This window comes from Centropristis striata, chromosome 15 (genome assembly GCF_030273125.1).
Source record: "Centropristis striata isolate RG_2023a ecotype Rhode Island chromosome 15, C.striata_1.0, whole genome shotgun sequence".
Classification (NCBI taxonomy): domain Eukaryota; kingdom Metazoa; phylum Chordata; class Actinopteri; order Perciformes; family Serranidae; genus Centropristis; species Centropristis striata.
In genome coordinates, this window is record NC_081531.1 from 34,138,449 (window position 1) to 34,155,052 (window position 16,604).

The 16,604-nt window shown below is 37.8% G+C and overlaps 2 protein-coding genes across 3 annotated transcripts in view; one reads left to right on the forward strand and one right to left on the reverse strand.

The window, feature by feature from the left end:
- The window catches only part of LOC131986438 (neuronal tyrosine-phosphorylated phosphoinositide-3-kinase adapter 1), a 45,456-nt gene extending 38,240 nt beyond the window's left edge, over positions 1–7,216 (reverse strand). Inside the window, exon 1 of the mRNA XM_059351393.1 lies at positions 5,880–7,216. The gene's annotated coding sequence lies outside the window, so the exon portion shown is untranslated. The remainder of the gene's footprint in view (positions 1–5,879) is intronic.
- Positions 7,217–9,086: 1,870 nt separating this feature from the next.
- On the forward strand, positions 9,087–15,844 carry mogat3b (monoacylglycerol O-acyltransferase 3b). Of its 2 annotated transcripts, XM_059351388.1 has the most exons (8): positions 9,087–9,160; positions 9,550–9,640; positions 10,377–10,484; positions 12,251–12,321; positions 12,577–12,781; positions 14,102–14,276; positions 15,051–15,235; positions 15,316–15,843. In XM_059351388.1, exons 2-8 carry the CDS (start codon positions 9,559–9,561, stop codon positions 15,468–15,470), a joined length of 981 nt encoding a protein of 326 aa, XP_059207371.1. In that variant the 5' UTR covers positions 9,087–9,160; positions 9,550–9,558; the 3' UTR covers positions 15,471–15,843. The 2 variants fall into 2 exon arrangements, with proteins under 2 accessions (XP_059207371.1, XP_059207372.1); XM_059351389.1 differs by lacking the exon at positions 9,087–9,160 and having other exon boundaries at positions 15,316–15,844.
- Positions 15,845–16,604: the final 760 nt, after the last annotated feature.

The window sequence follows — 16,604 nt, forward strand, 5'->3', positions numbered from 1 at the left end:
ACAATGGACACGCATGTATGACCCTTTAATGTAGAAACAGAGGGAGCTCCCAAATAAAGCACTAACAAGTCAATGGTCTTTAGCAGAGTGCAGGGGATAGCATGTTTTTGTTCTTCATCCCCTGCATCCAGTGCATCGAAGAAGAAAAGAAAGTTATCCAACCTGGTCTCACAGAAATCCGTGAAATAGCCACGGATTTCGCTTAACTCAAAATCCATGGAACAGCCACGGAATCGCTCAAATTTCCGTGAAACTGACACGGATTTCGCTACAATGCAAGTTAATGACAGTCATATCCCGTGGCTATTGGTTTGTTCCAAGTCACGTGACTTTCAAGGTCCTGCCGGTCAGAACAAAAAACATGGCGGACAGTTCTCTCATTTTTAGTGAAAAATCAATATTTTGACTTAGTTTCTGCATAAAAATGGATTTTGATCACATTTGTAGCGAGAAATATATGTTTTATTTTCTCTCAGTGAATGTACATAATCATTTTGTATGTTGGAATAGCCACGGGATATGACTGTCATTAACTTGCATTGTAGCGAAATCCGTGTCAGTTTCACGGATTTCTGTGAGACCAGGTTGCAAAAATGGCATCACTTTTCAAAGGAGTGTGTGTAATGTGTATGCCTTTATGATATCTGTTTACAGAGGAGTCAAAGAGAGAGAAACAGCTTAAAGAAGTCGAGGAGCAAAGAAGAGACAGAAGATAAAGGGGGATGACATCTAACAATGTCCAGGGCAGGATTTGTACCCAGGACATGGCTGGTAAATGGCATGCCCTTTAATCAAGGAGCCACCAGAGAGCCTTTACACCTTAAGACCTATTTATAACTCAACACTGTGACTGGCCCAAGTGCATGAAGGAGTTGATCTGATCCACAAAAATACATTACAAATACCCCACCATCCCACTGACAGGATTGAAACATGTTTTCTTGAAAAGATTATTAATTATTAATTCTTATTTTTTTGTCAAAATCACTTTATTCTACATGTTTCATTTAAAATGTCGCCAAAAATAAACCATTTGTAATAACTAGATCCTGTTAAAAACATCAAATTCTGCTCCTTAGCAACACTGTGAAGCCTTGAGGGAACTTTTATCAGAGAATTTCAACTTGAGTTTTTAATCTTTTCATAAATTATGTCATTATAACTGTGCTATTCTGCTTATATACTGAAGTGAAATACAAGGCCATAGTAAGTAAAATGTAAAAAGAAAAAAAACAGCCTGAAATGGCTGGGGGTTAAGAGGGTTAAGTAATTAAATCAAATTGACCTACATTAGATGGTTAAAGATTAAAGAGGGACTCAACCAGTTTTCTCTCTTTCTCAGTCCGTAGTCAGGCTTACACCCAGTTGTTTCACAAATTTCATGCAAATTACGAGAAAACTGACGAAAGAAATGTGAAGCACTTGTTTCCGTTGACTACTGCTATGTGATTATGAGGAGTTGGCTTATTGAAATAAGCAGTAGGTGGTAGAGATTAGAGTCTCTGCCCGAATCCTAACTTGACCCTAATGAAATCTGTTAATTGCACTTTGTCCCATTTTGCTTTGTATTGATACAATAACTTTTCCACCTCAGTCAAGAGTAAAACCCATTTGTGATAGATCAGATTTTTCAAATCTTCAGCATTTCCCCTCAGATGTCTGTTGTTGTCTTTTCAACAAACTTCGTCACATCTGTAAAAAAATAAACTTGTTAATGTCCCAATGATGAGTCAGGTTATCTGCCTGGGAGCACAAAGTTTACCAGAAATGGGTCATCTAAAAAAAGAGGCACTATAGAGATGCATTATAGGAAGTGTAGGATCATACTACTCCTTCACTTTCTAATTAGATAGATAGATAGATAGATAGATAGATAGATAGATAGATAGATAGATAGATAGATAGATAGATAGATAGATAGATAGATAGATAGATAGATAGATAGATAGATAGATAGATAGATAGATAGATAGATAGATAGATAGACTTTATTTATCCCAAGCTGGGAAATTACAGTGTAGCAGCAGCATTACACACATAGACAATAACAACACAATTAAATAATTAAATAAAAAGAACAACCTAGGCATACTTCAAGCAATAAAATATAAAAATACAATAAAATGTAATGTAAAAATACAAAATAAAGTGTCTAAAGAAGGAGTATGTATTAAGGAGTAGAATTCCAGTGCAATTAGAAGTCCCAAACGTTTCATACATGAGGACATTTAACAGCAAGATAAGACAACCCTCAAAAAAGTCTGCCACTTTATCTCTAGATTAACCAGCCTGCTGATTTAAATGTCATGGCACTCAAGAAACGCCTCCATAATATATACAATTCCAAGATGCCGGCCAAACATGAAGAGGAATCATACAAACATTAGCCGAAGTCACAGAGTCTTGACAGGTTCCCCTCATCTCTGAGTGCTCACAGATGTAAACACACAGTTAAACTGATACCAGAACAGATTTTGACAACAAACCAGCCATGTTTTTAAGCAGGGTGCACTGGCTGTAACCGACCTGGTCTCACAGAAATCCGTGGAATAGCCACGGAATCACTCAAATTTCCGTGAAACTGACACGGATTTCGCTACAATGCAAGTTAATGACAGTCATATCCCGTGGCTATTCCAACATACAAAGTGATTATGGACATTCACTGAGTGAATATTTAGAAAATAAAACATATATTTCCCGCTAGAAATGTGATCAAAATCCATTTTTATGCAGAAACTAAGTCAAAATATTGATTTTTTCACTAAAAATGAGAGAACTGTCCACCATGTTTTTTGTTCTGACCGCCGGGACCTTGAAAGTCACGTAACTTGGAACACGAATAGCCACGGGATATGACTGTCATTAACTTGCATTGTAGCCAAATCCGCGTCAGTTTCACGGAAATTTGAGTGATTCCGTGGCTATTCCACGGATTTTGAATTAAGCGAATCTGTGGCTATTTCACGGATTTCTGTGAGACCATGTTCCTGTAAGGCTGCAACTAATAGTTATTTTCTTCACCAAACTAACCTGATGACTTGTTCTATAAAACAAAAAATTCGGAATAAAATGTCAGTCACGACTCTGTAGAGCCCAAAGTGAAATCTTAAAAGTCAAAACTAAAAGTTGTCCAAGTAACTATCATAAAATCCTGCCATTTGAGAAGCTGGAACATGGGAATGTGGAGCATTGTTTCACTATTTTTGCTTGAAAAACAACTCAAACGCTCATTTAATTATCAACTAGTCGCAATTATTTCCCGTCAATACACAAATCCATTAATCGACTAATGCTTTCAGCTCCACTGGCCTATTCAATCATTTTAACTGGAGTGTTATTTACTCAGCATCAGGGGGAGGAGAACAACCATGAGATCCGATCCAAAACCACTAGGGGCAAACTTTAACTGCATCTTTTCTCCTCATGGTGAGTTACTTCTCAGACCGAACAACCTGACATTTCTGTAAACAGAAGATACAAAAAGGCAGAAAACAAACCTTTCATTTCCCTACTGAGAGCAGTCACTCACATTGCTCACGTGCTGCAGTGAAAACAGTCTTCCTCCGTCATTTCTGATGCCATCTCCCTCTGACAGAGCCGAGAGAATCAAGATGGTGAAAGCACAGATGGAAGAGGCACCTGCTCTCCTCCTAAACAAGCAACAATGCACACTGAAGCCAGCTAAATATTGATCTAGAAATACCTGCACGACTGCCCAATAGTAGCCATTTATTTGACTTTTTACCATGACCTGCTGCTGTTCAAACTGTAACAATCTGTTGGGGTGCTCCAAGAATAAAATAAAAAAAAATCATTACTGCTCATCCAGACAGGGGTATCCACTCGACTGGAGAAATGGGCTTAAAATGTCAGCATCTGCCACGTCTGTCGCACATCCATCAGTCCCTCTCCTCTCCAGCCCTGCGTGTGTGTGTGGGCCTTCCCTCGCCCTCGCCGGGTCCAGCACATTTGTGTATAAAATCCTCCAAACTGAATTGCTCATGCTTTTTGGAATCAGTCATGATGTACACACTGCTGGTCAGAGCAACTGAATCATCCACTTTATAGAGAAAAGCTCAGATGTAGTCAGAATCCTTTCTCCTTTATTGAAATCACTTTTTATTCTGTCCCGTAAATACATCATGAGCTCTGCCTAATTTCATTAGCCAAAGCCTGTGTTTGTTTTTAGATATTTTAAAAGCTCTAAATCCTAAATTCCATTTGTTTGCAGCCACATACAGTTGGGTTTTTTGCAGATTTTTATCACATTTCTGGTCTGAAGTCGAGCAAACGACAGGTTGTCCGAGCCCTGGTTCTCCTTCTGCATTCAAGACACACTGCACAGTATGTGTAGCTTGCAGCCTGCACTCGATGACCCCAAAATCACAGCTGCTCTAAACCATCCCGCTCCCCTCTATCTGTACCAAAGCAGCGCTTAAAACCAAACAGCACAAGAGATATCACACGCTTATCTGTAGGTTAGCTCAAGTAAGATTTAAAGCAATGTATAGGGTAGATTTTCTGTCATATTCAGCTCCAAGGTCAAGCAAGACTGACTGGTAATTTGTTTCAATTTATATTTCAGCTTATTTGCACACAGATAGTGAAGTATCCAGCCTGCTGCTGCATCATCCTTAAAGAGAAACCCACATTCAGATAGAAATATCTGATATTTCTGCAGTTTTGAGATATTTGCATTCATAATTTTAAAGTTTCACTATTTCTTGCTAAGCAGACAGCCTACAAACTGCTTATTTCACAATTCAATCCAGCCAGATTTATCTTCCATGGAACAAGAACTATTAAAACCAGTCAGGTAGAGATATGACTATAGCAAATGTTTTCATTTTAACAGCCTAATAACATGTTTGCTGATATTTCTTTAAGCCTGTGCTGAAGAACAGATCTCCCAATGTGAGAGAGGCTCGTTTTGAGTGGCTGTCACGCCCGGAAAAAAGGGGGGAAAGAAACAGTGTTGACTAACCTTAATTTCACGTTTAATTCACAACCCCTCGACCCCTTTTGGAGCGTCTTTAAAAAGGGAACCTTAAGTGGAATACTGCGGCAGTTAATTGGGTTTCATCTGCTGGGCTTTTCCTTTAAAAACACATGTGATGCTCCAGACGCCTGCCTCTCCCGCACCTCAAAGACGCGCCAACACATCCTCACCTGGCTGCGCACAAACACGCATCACCAGTGTATTCACCATCAGAGTAACTACCGCCCATTCACACACACACACACACACACACACACACGAGCGCGCGCGCACCACATGCACCACACAACCCTGCTGCTGCTGTGCTCTTATTATCCGTAAACATGCAGATGTTTTCCGCCATGGCCTTGCAGAAAGAGGCGACACCGACGTGTGTGTGTGTGTGTGTGTGTGTGTGTGTGTGTGTGTGTGTGTTTGATCAATAACGCCATGCATGCTCTCCAGCATCACCAGTCAGCTGATGGAGGCTTGTTTTTGGGTGAAATATTTATAAGGTCTTGTCACGACTGAAGTTAAACGCGGGCTGTGGGTTTGCACTGCGCGGTGCCATCATCTCTTTTTTTCTTGCTTTTTTTTTTGTTTGGGGCTAAAATACAGGCCTTATATTCGCCGTCACGGGGCTGTGAGGCTTCAAGGTTGAATAATTTGGCTTGTGAGCACGCAGCGGCTCACTGTCAACCTTGTATTTCGTGAAATTTACGCGTAAAAATGCCATCAGGCCCCGTTAACGTCTCCTCCGCAATACAGACTCATATTCTGTGCCTCTAATTAGGCAGACAGTGCATTTTGACTATGACAGCTGGCTATATAGGCTACATGATATAAGCAACTGATTTATGGAGCAAAACATGATATAAACGAAGGTGTGATGCCTTACCTTAGTATCTGGGTAGCCTATGGCTGGCGCAGAGGCAGACTACGCCGATATCCAGTTGCCCAGGCTCGTAAAAATCAGACAACAACAACACCACGCCGGTTGTTGATGACACAGCTGTCTTGGTAGACTGGAGGGGAGGAAAAAATCCTTTCCCAGATGTGTCAATTGACGGGGAAATGAAAAATCAGCTATTCAGACGCATATTCCCGGACTGACGCCTTTTCTTGACGTGAAAGGTCTTCCATTTTTATGATAAACAGCGCACTGTGCTACCGAGGCTCGGTGTAGCCTGGCCGGTGTGAGATCTGATTGAAAACCATGATGCAATTCAATGCGACGTTACAAAATGTTCCTCTGCAAACACACAGATAAAATGCCATCAAAAAGAAGCTCCTCTGCCGAAGAAACATGCTTTCAGTTCGGGCATGAACAGAAAAAAACCCCGTCAAAACAAAAAAAATGCGCAGATATGAGCGCGCTGTGCTGGTTCAAGCGCTGGGCATCCTCACTGTGTATTTGCATCCATATTAATATTCATACAGTACTTCCTGAGAGCAGACCAGTGGTTGTTTATAGAAAAAAAACGCATCCGAGGTGGGTTTGAGTCCAACTGCGACGAGAGGCTGTTATCTCCTGCCTCATCCACATGAAATTTCTCTTCACGAATCATATTTAGCAGTAATATTCAGTAGCAGATTCATTTAATAACCGGATGGATTCTTGGAGAAAAAAAATGCCTGCTACTTTATCAACTAACATACTACTAGAATACAATATCAGGATACATAAAAACAAAGTCATATATGAGGAGTAATGTAACAGGTGAGAAAATACTATTAAGTGTAAAAATAAACCCGCCATAAACCCAGAATGAGTACACAGACATATAAAGTAGGCTAAGCCGTCATAATAGTTTTGTTTTGACTAGATGACCATTTCAATTAAAGCCAAAGGGAAGAATAAATATAAGTGTGGACGTCCAGACTCTAAATAAAGGCTCCTAATTTGTTTTTAAGGGTACGGATAAATGTAACTATATACACAAATGTGTTTTTGGGGGGTGGGGGGTCACATGACCAAGTAGCCAACACATGGTCTGTGAAAGGCTGACACGCCCCCTAAAGTCTACGGGAGAGTGTATAGGTGAGGACAGCTGAGAGGGGGGAATGTTGAGTTTTAACAAATGAAGAAGTAAAGAGATTAGATGTGCTCCCTCTTGAGAAACAAATGGCCCATAATGATGCAGGATTTATCAGAGGAATCTTTGGACTGTCGCTGCCACAAACAGAGAAAAAAAGTGCAGAGGGTCAAAGTCTTTAAGGGGTCATCTGGAGAAAGTTCACAACTGAATAATCCTGTGATTGGTTTAACCCTCTGAACCCCAAGCAGTTACAGTTTTTGTTGCTCTTTTTACTTTTCACTCCTGCAGCTCTATGGAATCAGCACAATCATGGCTAGAAGTGGGAACAACTCAGATATGTCTATTGTGAAGAATAACGTTGTAATGACATATATTATATATATTAAAAAAAAGAAAGACGCAAGTTGAATTTCTCTGATAATTCTTTTAAAAATTGGAATCAAATGGCATTGATATATACAACACTTTTCCAAGTGGCCACAAGGGTCATGAATAGTGGAAAAGAAAAGTGGGTCTCCATATTTTATAGATATTGAACTACTTGCATTTTTACAACCTCTGCTGTCCTCTCCTCTCTGCTCTGTGTAAACAGATTTTCAGTGAATATTTGTCACGTGACCGTTGGTCTCAGCAGAATCAATCATGGCTTCACAATGTCTCTGAGGAGCAGAATTTAATGTTTTTAACAGGATCTACTTACTCCAAATGGGCTTTTTTGGTGACTTTTTTAATAAGAAATGCAGAATAAAGTGATGTTGACAGAAATATCACAATTTTAATCATCCCTTTGGTTACTTTTTCCAACTGAAAATTTCATAAACTATGATCCATTCCGACGATTATGCCTGTTTTTACATTATTTTTCTACAATAAATGGTGTATTTTTGGCGATCTTTCAATGAAAACATACATTTCAGAGGGTTAAACCTATAAAAGGCAACAGTCTAACAGCCTTTACAGTTTCAATTTTAGCTTCACATGGAACCTTTTGGCAAACATTTTTTACTTTTCAAAGCAGAAAAGGCTCCTGTTTCAATAACATTAACAAAAGCTTGATGAAGTGTCCCTGTAAGCCCTGTCTGTGAGCACGCACAATAACATCAATGCCCTGCTGTTGTCGCTGCTGTTTCTCCACCCTGTTTCACAATAAAAGCCTTTCAAAGGCTCGGGGTGCAGAATCCCTTCACTTTGAAAAAGGCTTTTATTGTGAAACGCATGCAAGAAGTGTTAAGTTTCGCTCACAGTAGCTTAACACAGGGAACACACACAAAATAGATAGAGGTGTATCACTGAGAGACAGAAAGAAACAGAAAAAGAGTGAAAGAGACATTTGTGTCATTTCATGAGAGAAGTCTACTTTGTACATTGGCATTTTTGTATCATTAAGTTGAATAAAACCGACTGACACAGGATCTTTTTGGCCACTACACTGTAAAAAATTAATTTGTTTAATTTTACGGTAAAATACCGGCAGCTGTGGTTGCCAGAACTTCACTGTAAAAATTACAGTGAGTGGGTTTTCTACTGTAATTTTAAATGTAAATATCAACAAAAATGGTAATTTAGACTGAATATTCCTGTTATTTTAGGGTAATTGTGTCATTCATTCACACATCATGGTATTTCTCCATTAATTTTACATGAAAATGTTATATTTTTACAGCAAAATTGTGTGTTTCCTCCAGTTAATGACAATAAAAGTTCTTTTGCTATGTGCTATTCTTTGATTTAGGGTAATCAAAAGTGTCTACTACGGTGATATACAATTTTTAATTTTACGCCCTATATCTGATCTAATTTGACAGTGTTTTACAGTAATTTCTACAAACACTTTTTACAGTGTAGAGTGACCCAACAACAAAACACACAGTGTAGAGTGACCCAACAACAAAACACCAACCCGATCAATAAAATGATTGAATGTCTTCCAGGAGACGCTGTGCAGATCTGATACACAAATTATGCAACTATAAAACTTTGTTTGTTTATCACTGATATTGCTCGCTTGTGTGTCAAAGTATCGGGGGAGTGGATTTGTTATCAGCAGTTTTACATGATCTGGTCAAAGTGCATCCTGCATGTTGTAGTTTTAGTCAGCGGGTGAATCTGAACCCATTCTTTTGTCTTTAACTCTAATAAGGTAAAGTATTGTGATTGCTTTTCAGTATGATCAAAAATGTTGTTTTATGCTGTCTTTATGACTTTTAGGCAAAGGTGTTTAGTTGTCTTAGAAGCTTGGCTGATTTTGAAGTTTTATATGTGAGCAAACTTGTAGCTTGTAGATAATTATGTAATGTTCTCAGGCTGCTATCTACATTTCAAGTGTTTAAGCCTACAACTTCCCTAAAAGTAAGATTAGCAATAAACGCTGAAGTGCTCATTACTGATGCAATCTGCAATCATAAACTCCATTATTATTGTCATTTCTGCTGGCAAAAAGTCTATGATTCATACATGCATGATCTTTATTGAATGAAAGCATGGTTTGAAATGTTATCGATTGCTGAAAATTGATGGTATGGCCTCCAGGTTGCAGGAATGACTAAAGAAAAAACTCAGTGGAAGGCGTTTTTAGAGGCAGTAAGTACTCTGCAATGGGTACTATCCTTTCTCTTCTTAGGTAAGATCCCATTAAATGTACCCTCCTTTTTTTACTTGAAATAACACCAGAAAGTATTTCAAATAGTTGATACTCCAGCTCATCTGTTAATTCACAAAGCTTGTCAACACAGCAAAATCTGTAGTGTTGTTTTTTCAGTGTTAATAATTTTGAGTTGGTGAGTGTTGATTTTGGAGTTGTTTTAACACTTGTAGTGATCAAAAAGCTCTGCCAGCGTTGTTACATGTTAACACCTGACACCTGAGTTAGATTCACTTCAGTTGGAGTTGATTTTCAGATTTTGTGACTTGTATGTTCGGCTAAAGACAGAATGCACTTTTAATGTATCGTAAAACAAAACAACGAATGTTAATTATCACATTAATGAAAGGAAATAACATGATTTTAGTGTTGAAAAAACACTTAAATGTGTCATAAAATAACACAATGCATGTTAAAAATGAATATTTGTTTTATGACACCACATAAGTGCACTTTTAACTCAAAATTGTGTTATTCCTTTTCACTTGAGTGTTCAACACTATTAAAGAGTTAAAATATTACCACTTTTCAAAGTGTAATTGTAACTCAGAATCCGTGAGAACTATATAAACTCAAAAAAAAGTGTTAAATTTAACACTCTGAGAGTTGAATTAACACTCCCGATTTTGCTGTGAATGCATCTGTAAAATAAAACTCATCCAAGACATCTTTTGTACCTCTAACATGTTGATTCTGCTGTCGTCCAACACATCAGGAGTCGGCTGTATTTTCTTGTCGGTGTACCTCATGTTTACCTCTCTGTGGCCGCTTCCCACTCTCTACTTCATATGGCTGGTGATTGACTGGCAAACCCCTGAAAGAGGTAAGGGAAATTACATCAATTAAGCTTCAATACAAACAAAAGACTCATATATATCAGCTGTGTCGTAATTAGATACTCTAAAACAGGGGTGTCAAACTCTGGCCCGCGGGCCAATTTTGGCCCGCAGTGTAATTTTATTTGGCCCGCGAGGCAATACCAAATCATTAAATTATTATTGTACTATAAAAGCTGACCCGCCGGTATTATACGGCGCATTTACTGCTAATACTAGATTTATTATTGTTATTTTATTTTTAAATGTATTAACCTGTTGAAAAACTATATTTTGATATTTAAATCAGAAGGATGCAAATAGAAAAGAGGCATACGATTTTTATTTAATAAATTAATGACATTGATGTGTTTTTTATTTGAAATTTGATTTTGCATGTCTGCACTATTTAGTTATATATTGTATTTTTATAAGCGTTGCTGGTTCCATATTTAATGTTAAAGCAAAACATGTTTGGTATATATTAAAAGGTTTATTTGTTCAATGTTGGCCCGCGATTTTATTCAAGTTTGAAATTTTGGCCCATTGTGTATTTGAGTTTGACACCCCTGCTCTAAAATGACAACAAGCAGTTTCTGTAATGGAGGATTTGCTTTATTTAGTAGTAATGTACACTACATTATTATTGTGTGTTGTTGATGAATTTCACAAGGAAATGGAAGAGTTCTCCACTCATGTCTGTAAATCATTAAAGGGATAGTACAGATTTTTTTTGAAGTGAGGTTGTATGAGGAATTTATCCAAAGAAAGAGTGTATAACAAGTGTTTTATAGAAGTAATCGCCAAAAATGCAGCATTTGTTGGAGAAAGAAACAGTAAAAACAGGCATTATTTTTGGAGTTTGAACTTTCCCACAGTCCTTGAACAGATCATAGGTTATGAAAGTTTCCTTTAGCAAAAGTAACAAAAAGGAAGCAAAAAATGTTGATATTTCTGTTAATTCTACATGTCTCATTGGAATTGTTGCCAATAAATAAACCGTTTGGAATACGTAGATCCTGTTTAAAAAAAACATTAAATTCTGCTCCTCAACAATACTGTGAAGCTGTGATTGATTCTGCTGAGATGAACGGTCATGTGACCAATATTCACGTAGAATCAGTTTACACAGAGCAGAGGGGAGAGGACAGAAGAGGTTGTTTAAATGCAAATAGTTCAATATATCTATAAAATGTGGAGACCAATTTTCTTTTGCAATATTCATGAACCTTGTGGGCACTTGGAAAAGTGTTCTATATATAAATTCCATTTAAAAAAATAATTTATCGGAGAAATTCAAGGCCACAGTGAGTAAAATGTAAAAAAAAAAAAAGACAAAAATGGTGGTTGCTATGGGTTACAAGACATCAATACACTTAAGAATTTTGAAGTGAGTTCCTCCACCAAATTAACTTATAGAGAAAGCAGCATTTATTCCATTTATGTATTTTTTGAGGGGCTGCTGGAGCTTTTTATCTGCCATACACAATGTAATTTTTCTTACAGCTGTGGCCTGTTCTTCTATTTCCTTTGTGAGTTGCATTATGAGAGAATAATGTTCATCTACAACACATTCAAGTTTTATTATCCGTCCCTTTGTCACATTTCCAGAGTAAACACACTACAGTAAGTTCTGCTGTATGGACCTGGGTCGCAGGATATGTTGATTGTATTGTATACTGACTGCAAAAAAAAAACACTATGACAATTAATAAATAATTCATACTGTATACAGTTAGTGTGTCATATGAAATCTTTACAATGTCTCCATCAGGGGGCATGAAAGCAAGATTTGTGAGGAAGTGGAGCGTATGGGAGCACATGAGAGACTTTTTCCCAATCAAAGTAAGTTTCATTTTGCATCCTGTGATCGTCTGATTTGATTAAATTGGGTTGAAACACATGGATGTGAATCATTGTGTCAACTAATTTGAAACAGAAGTCACTTTGATCTTAAAATCCCTTTTGTTATTATCTGCTCATATTCTTTATCAAGGCAGATTTAAATCTAAGTCAATCCATCCATCAGGGAAAAAAAGTGGGTTTGGTTTTAAGGCCATGGACTGTGATTAACTGTAACTGCTTCATTTTCTTGCTCAGTTGGTGAAGACAGCGGAGCTGAATCCAAACAAAAACTACATCCTTGGTTGTCATCCACATGGTATCATGAGTGCTGGAGCGTTTACCTGCTTCAGCACGGAGAGCTGTGGCTTCACCGAGCTGTTCCCAGGGGTCAGGGCCTCCCTGGCCATACTGGCAGGACTGTTCAGGATACCATTCTTTAGGGAGTACGCAATGTGCACAGGTATGTACAACAACAAACAGAACTGAGCTACATCTGCCCTACAAAGCAAAAAGGCAGTAACTAGGCAGAGTGCAGAACTGAGAAAAATGACTTTAAAGTTATCCTGTAATCCAGCCTCAGTAGTTGTAGGTAGATTATTGGACATGTGGCTGTTTTGTTACTTTATATTAGCTTATTCTTTGTACATATCAATCCTCATATTTGATTTTATATTTGAACCCTATTTTGCAGCTACTGTATTCTTGCAAAAACTTGTCACCATACCAAGGAAAAAGGCAGTAGATTCTCCAAAATAAAACAAACAATAAACAAAATATTTTTTTGTGAGGATGCCACGAAATCAGCTGTGTGTGTGGTCACCATGGAAACAGAAACTTCACTGCGCAGCAACACGGTTATTTTTTTGTTAGGTTAAACATCACAAGAATACAGTAATGGATGTTACTGTTCTCTTGCTTTGTTTCACTAGGGCTTTTGCAGTTACTGTACAAACGAATACCATTTTTCTCCAAAACGACACACATTTGAGATAAGATGTTTTGTCACATAACAAAGGATGCCTTAAATACGGTGGCCGTGAAGTGCAAATCACAGCAGCAAATCAGAAAACACAACGACAAATCAGAAAACACAACGACAAATCAGAAAACACAACGACAAATCAGAAAACACAACGACAAATCAGAAAACACAACGACAAATCAGAAAACACAACAACAAATCAGAAAACACAACAACAAATCAGAAAACACGACGACAAATCAAAAAACACGACGACAAATCAAAAAACACAACAACAAATCAAAAAACACAACAACAAATCAGAAAACACAACAACAAATCAGAAAACACAACAAATCAGAAAACACAACAACAAATCAGAAAACGCAACGACAAATCAGAAAACACAACGACAAATCAGAAAACGCAACGACAAATCAGAAAACACAACGACAAATCAAAAAACACAACAACAAATCAGAAAACACAACAGCAAATCAAAAAACAACAACAAATCAAAAAACACAACAGCAAATCAGAAACGCCAACGACATTAACCAAACCGCAAAAGGTAGGTACCCTTGGGCGACATGTGTTTTCTGATTTGTTGTTGTGTTTTCTGATTTGCTGTTGTGATGTGCACTTCAGGGCCACCGTACTTAAAAGTCATGAAAATGATAACTAATTTTTGACCAAAAATGCAGTTACTGCCTTTTTGCTTTGTAGGGCAGTACTGACACAAACCTAATCAAACACTTACACCTTCTTGAGAGTGCAAAGCCATTTTCATGCGATTGTTATTGTCTTATTTTGTCTCAGGTTTGTATCCAGTCAGCAAACAGAGCCTCGCCCACCTCCTGTCAAAAAGTGGCAAAGGAAACGCGGTGGTGATCGTGATAGGGGGCGCTGCAGAGTCTCTGGCCTCCTCTCCAGGAGTCAACACCGTGGTGGTGAAGCAGAGGAAGGGGTTTGTCAGGGTGGCCCTCGAGTTTGGGTGAGCAGAATCACACTGTGGATCATTAAGCACTGTTAGCTTGTACATCAGAATTACTGTGTGGAGATCAGGACCCTACAATCGTTATGCATACTATAAAAAAAGAGCCATAAGGATAGGGAACAATGTTGTTAGCACAATGTTTTTAAAGTATCATACTTTGAAATTCTGGAATTTCGTGGACATTTAAGACGTACAAAGCAAGAAATTATTTAATTCTGTGCAAAAAAGGTTTTTGGACAGAGACGGGTTATAACTTCAGCGGGAAATTAAACTTGAAACATGGTTGTTTGTACCAATCTTAACCCTCTGAACCCCAATCCTCTCTGCTCTGTGTAAACAGATTTTCAGTGAATATTCGTCATGTGTCCTTTGTCTCAGCAGAATCAATCATGGCTTCACAGTGTCGCTGAGGAGCAGAATTTAATGTTTTTAGCAGGATCTAGTTATTCCAAATGGTTTATTTTTGTCAACGTTTTAATGAGACATGTAGAATAAAGTGATTTTGACAGAAATTTCACAATTTTAAGCTTCATATTGGTTACTTTTCTAATGGAAACTTTTGTAATGACGATAATGCCTTTTTTTTTTTACTTTTTTTTCTAAGATGAACTGAGTATTTTTGGCGATTACTTGTTTGGGGCTGGAGGCAAATCATTTTTGTGAGGTAGAAAGAGGAATGTAAAGCAGGCTAATGGTGAGATATGGTCAGTTTTTTATGGTTATACACACAGATCTGGACACACTGATGTAACCTGTGCTGGTCTTCCACAGGGCTGATCTTGTGCCTGTTTACTCATTTGGGGAGAATGAGATCTTTAAACAGGTGATTTTCAAAGAAGGCAGTCTCAGTCGGAGGTTACAGGACCTGTTTAAGAAGATTATGGGTTTCGCCCCGTGTCTATTTATTGGAGAGCACATGGCATTCCTGCCCTACAGAACTCCCATCACCACTGTTGGTGAGTGTTATTATTCTGTCAAAATGCCTCACTTCCTGTACGAAGCCTGTTTTATACTAACGCTTCTCTGCTTCTCACAGTGGGAAGTCCAATCTCAGTGCCAAAGCGCGTCTTACCCACTGAGGAGGAGGTGGACCACTATCACAGACTTTACATGGACGGCCTGTCCAACTTGTTCCATGAACACAAGGTCAGCTGTGGACTTTCTGAAAGTCACAAGCTTCAGATCATTTAGACATTTCACTTCCAAATGAACTGTGTAGCTGTTTGTATTTGCTGCTTTTAGAACTAAATAGGAGTATGGATATGATGTAATTTTATTTAACAAGAATATGTACCTGAAATAATGAATGTAATAAATAATAAATAATAATGCCCATTCTGTGTGAATGTGTGTTCACAAAGCACTGAAAGCATTGATTGTCTTGGTTAAAGTGACTAAATTGACTAAAGGGTTATGTGCTCATACTGTATATCCTGTTATATGTTGTTAGAAACAAACATTTACCACATCAAAAGCACCCAATACGTGAATTTGACAAATAAAGCCATTGGCATGGCTTCAAATACAGAGTTGAGTTAACTAGTCAACTAATTTTCTTAACATTTGAGCAGACAGTATTTTATAAAATGTTTTACAATAATAAAATTATTGAAAACAGACTTAACCCTTTATGGCAGCTATTCTCAACCTTGGGGTCGGAACCCCAATTGGGGTCGCGAGATGATTTCTGGGGGTCGCCAAATCATTTGTTTTAGTTTTTTGGTCACTTAATGTCTTTTTTTTGTTCATTTTGTGTGTTTTTAGGTCATTTTGTGTCTTTTTTTTTTTTTTTATCATTTTGTGGTCAATTTGTGTCTTTTTTTGGTAATTTGGTTTCCTGTTTTTGGTCATTTTGTGTCTTTTTTTGTCATTTTGTGCCTTTTTTTGGTCATTTTGTGTCTTTTCTGATCATTTTGTGGTCAATTTGTGTCTTTTTTGGTCATTTTGTTTACTTTTTTTGGTCATTTTGTTTCTTTTTTGGGTGATCTGAACTGTGCGTGTGAGATTGTGTTCAGTGAGCGGGGGTCACGGACAACATGCATGTTAAATTGGGGGTCGCGACTCAAAAAGGTTGAGAACTACTGCTTTATGGAGCACTCATTGAAATACTTAAGTTCAAAATTTCAACCCTAGAGTGTTATTGGAGGACATTAAAAGACTATTTCTCTTTTGTGAATTTTTTTTTTAACTTAGTCTTGGCATACCATCTTTATCAGGATTTTCACAGGATACTTAAAAGGTTTGGTGCATTTTTCCAATGTAATAACATCTGTGAAATATTCATTACTCTTCATGTCAAAATATGTTGCAGGCTTGCTAAAAGTC